The sequence below is a fragment of the Eurypyga helias genome, unplaced genomic scaffold (genome assembly GCF_000690775.1).
Source record: "Eurypyga helias isolate BGI_N326 unplaced genomic scaffold, ASM69077v1 C15667267, whole genome shotgun sequence".
NCBI classification, from domain to species: Eukaryota; Metazoa; Chordata; class Aves; order Eurypygiformes; family Eurypygidae; genus Eurypyga; species Eurypyga helias.
Genome location: NW_010284783.1, coordinates 712 through 1,232, shown reverse-complemented (window position 1 = coordinate 1,232; position 521 = coordinate 712). Strand labels below are relative to the sequence as shown.

Genomic DNA, 521 nt, shown 5'->3' with positions numbered 1-521 from the left:
AAATCTTCTTTGTACAGGATTAATGCGAGATGATACACTGTATGAAGACGATGATGTAAAAGAAGCACTGAAGAGGCTTCCAGAACATCTCTACAATGAAAGAATATTTCGCATAAAGCGAGCACTCGACTTAAGCCTGAAACACCAGATCCTTCCAAAAGACCAGTGGGTGAAGTATGAAGAGGTATGTGTACAGACTGTTGCCAAGGTGGAGGTCTTAAATGGCACTGCTGTGGCTGCTCTTTGGGATCTTTGGTCTCTGAAGAGCTACGTGCTTACACACTCATTTACTCATTATAAAGAACGTGTATCTTGGTAGGATACTTCTGGAAAACACACCTTTTGTTCGCTGTTTAAATATTTCTATTTTTCAGTGGAAATGACAGTTTTTCTCAAAATGACAAAAGCCAAAATTACAGCTGGGAGCATTAGCACATTATGTGTATTCAAGCTGAACACTTCTAAGCTATCAGATAAAGAAATACACTGTAACTAGCTTGGAAATTCTTATAAAAGTTTTC

At 38.2% G+C, this 521-nt stretch overlaps 1 protein-coding gene across 1 annotated transcript; it reads left to right on the top strand.

Annotated features, from left to right (window-relative positions):
• Positions 1-22: 22 nt before the first annotated feature.
• LOC104503308 (cytochrome b-c1 complex subunit 7) lies at positions 23-184 on the top strand (the record flags this gene model as incomplete). The annotated part of the gene is made up of 1 exon (XM_010160033.1): positions 23-184. A coding segment is annotated over exon 1 (162 nt), but the record flags the coding sequence as incomplete, so codon positions are not given.
• Between the last annotated feature and the right edge of the window lie 337 nt (positions 185-521).